The following is a 3,168-nucleotide window of genomic DNA, read 5'->3' on the forward strand; positions in this document are numbered from 1 at the left end:
TTTATAGGAGTTTTCTTTCAAAGTATTTAACTCTTGTACGCTGTTTTTTTCAATGCATTTATTCATCAAACGTAATGTGAATGCCTAGTATGTAGCAGACATATTCTACTATCTTTCAGGACAATCCATCCTTAAAACTTCCTATTTACCTGACTAACCTAAGCAATTTGAGAAATTTAAAATTGAAGTATTAGGACTTAATTTCAGTTAAAGTCATTGCTCACTCCTTTCAAACAAAAGCATTTCTGAAGGTAGAAAATTATAAAAGATGACTTTAACTGCCCTTTTAAAATTTGTAACAGTATTAATTATTAATATTAAACATTGAAAATACCTGATTCTCACACAGTGTATAAATCTGAATATTGAACAAATGAGGCATACCTATTCATTCGAGTCCTGAGTTTCCCTTGCTTTGAAGTTATGTGAAAATCAAAGTAAGAATTATTTGGTTTTAAAAATTTTTTCATTTCAACCTTCTTTTTCTATAGTACTTTTAAGAACTGAAACTTATATAAATGCCAATGATATGACTAGAACTTCCATGGACCTATTGTATATGCCCTATTTCTCTTAATGTAAGGCAGCATTAATTTTGTGATGTCCCATTATTTTGCTTATCAATGACATAATTTTTCAGTGCTGCCCATTATAGTTGAAAGAAATCATGAATAAAAGGTGCCATTCCAGTGTTAGTGATGTTAAAATGTGGGAAAATGAGCACCCTAGCATCATTGAAATACAATGTTATCTCTAGTCTTTAAAATAAACCTCAAAGTAGATATAATTGTATTATGTTGCTTAATTAAAATGTCTTTGTTAATCAATAGTAATAATTACATTATGTAACAATCATTGAGCTATTATTTGCATTAGGAACTGTTCCATATACTTTGTACAGAGTCTCATTTAAGCATCACAGTGATGTCCTATGAGATTGCTACTACTTTTTTTTTGCCTATTTAAGAGGAAATTGAGGTACAGAAGGGCTAAATGATAGCTAATAATTGATAGAGCTTAAAGTAGGATGCTAACCCAAGATGAACTGACTCTAAAAACCAAGCTCTTTCTACTGAAATAGGCTGCTCTTTTATTAATCTAGTGAGGAATAGCAGCTAATAAATATTGTATTTTCTTCACAAGAAAATTAAGTATTTGTTTTGAAGGTGGAAGAATACATGCTGTTTAATAATTATAATTACATGAATCATTGTATATTTTAAGATAGTGCACTACAATTTCCTAAAATTCTCTCTCACTTTCATAGGACTGCTCTCCATTTGGCCTGTGCCAATGGCCATCCAGAAGTAGTTACTATCTTGGTGGACAGAAAATGCAAGCTCAATGTCCCCGACAGTGAAAAAAGGACAGCTCTGATAAAGGTATATAGCAGCCATCTAGTGCAGCATGAGATAGATTTCATTTCAATACACATAATAAAAACAAATTTATTTCATTTAAAAGTAACTAGCTGGTGGAATCTTTGGAATGTTTCTTTTGAACTCTTGGAATTTATGGTCTATTTCTTGATCCAATACTGATAGGCCGTACAATGCCAGGAAGAGGAGTGTGCCACCATTCTGTTAGAACATGGTGCCGATCCGAATCACAGTGACATCTATGGCAACACAGCTCTTCACTATGCTGTCTATCACGAGAACACATCGATCACAGGAAAACTCCTTTCACGAGGCGCAAATATAGAAGCCGTAAACAAGGTATAGATCAATGAACTTTATTTGAAAAATATTCAACATTGACATATGTAACTATCAATTTTCTGTATTTGGAAGCTCAAACATTCCCTGAATGAAAATATTTTGAAATGCCTTAATTGTCTTAAGATTTTACTTAAAATGTTTATACATTTAAAGAAGCATTAGAGGATGCAGTTTTCTTTTATACATTCATGGTTAATATTTGTGAAAACCCTGCGTTTGTTAAAGGAAAGCTTGTTAAGTTTTTTTCAAACAAGTGTTTTTTTCTTTTTTCCTAATTAGTATAAAACAACCCAGGGAAGCCAAATTTGCCCTGGAAATAAGCTTTATCTTAAAATTCATAACTAAAGCATTATACAGTAAATGGAATTCTGGCTGCTGTTGACAAGTTCCTTAACAATGTAATTTCTATCAAAGTGACTTATCTCTAACTGGCAAGTCTTAAGAGAGAGAAATGGAAAGGGAAAAAGAGAACAATCAGAAATATGCAGGCCAGTTTGGAAATTAGGTAATTTGTGGAAAATACAATGAAGAGGTATTCCGTGTGTTTACTTATTTGTTCCCAGTTTATATGTTTAGAAAATGTACTCTTCAGTTTTGTGGAAAATAATTCCTAGTTTGGGAAAGAGTGTTAGCGAATTGTAAACTTGCCCAGAAATCAATTTTAGGGGGACTCTGAGGAAAGCAGATTGGCAGTGAATAGGTGGTGATGATATGGGAAGACTTCAGGAGAGGGAAGAATAAGTACTTAACTGACTTCTTATCCTACTCTTGCAGAAACAGCCACTTAGACAAGACTCTACTAGAATTTCTTGTTGGGAAGGTGGGAGATATGGAACTTATAAATAACAAAATCAAATTGTGTTTTGAGTTTCTTAGTCCCTGTTCTAACCCTATGCAGCAAAATTAAATGGAGTTTTCAGTAAATGACTCCATGTCTTACTATTTCCTGTTTTTGTCCAGATCTCCAAATGATAAAGGGACTTGGCTATGTGAGAGAGACATGACACTGAAGTGATTGTCTGCTCCACTAGTTCTCAGCTAGAGCTGTGTATCACGGTGACCTGGGAAAATTTTTTTAACAACCTAGAAATCTAGGCTTAGCCTTGGAGATTTTGATTTAGTAAATCTAAGAAGGCATGGGTATATATATTTAAACAGATTCCCTCAAAGCTGGGTGCAGAAGTGTCTGCCTGCTGTCCCAGCTACTCTGGAGGGTTGAGGCAGGGGGATCACTTGAGCCCAGGAGTTTGTGTCCACCTGTGCAACATAGTGAGACTCTCCCTCTAACCACTAGAAATACTTTTCTCGAGATTCTGATGCATTCCTATTTAAGAACCACTGAATAAATATACAAATTCCAATATTTCAGAAACTTAAGAAGTCTCCAGAAGAATTGGAGTTTGATAGTTGCTACTTCCTTCACATCTCTCCTTTCTAATAATATTAG

General features: G+C 33.9%; 1 protein-coding gene across 1 annotated transcript in view; it reads left to right on the forward strand.

Annotated features, from left to right (window-relative positions):
- LOC105817425 (ankyrin repeat domain-containing protein 26-like) overlaps window positions 1–3,168 on the forward strand; it is a 92,962-nt gene that overhangs the window by 2,060 nt on the left and 87,734 nt on the right. Inside the window, exons 2-3 of the mRNA XM_012653109.1 lie at window positions 1,268–1,382; window positions 1,545–1,718. Coding sequence (XP_012508563.1) covers window positions 1,268–1,382; window positions 1,545–1,718 — 289 coding nt within the window. The remainder of the gene's footprint in view (window positions 1–1,267; window positions 1,383–1,544; window positions 1,719–3,168) is intronic.

Source organism: Propithecus coquereli, unplaced genomic scaffold (assembly GCF_000956105.1).
Source record: "Propithecus coquereli isolate 6110/MARCELLA unplaced genomic scaffold, Pcoq_1.0 Scaffold411, whole genome shotgun sequence".
Classification (NCBI taxonomy): domain Eukaryota; kingdom Metazoa; phylum Chordata; class Mammalia; order Primates; family Indriidae; genus Propithecus; species Propithecus coquereli.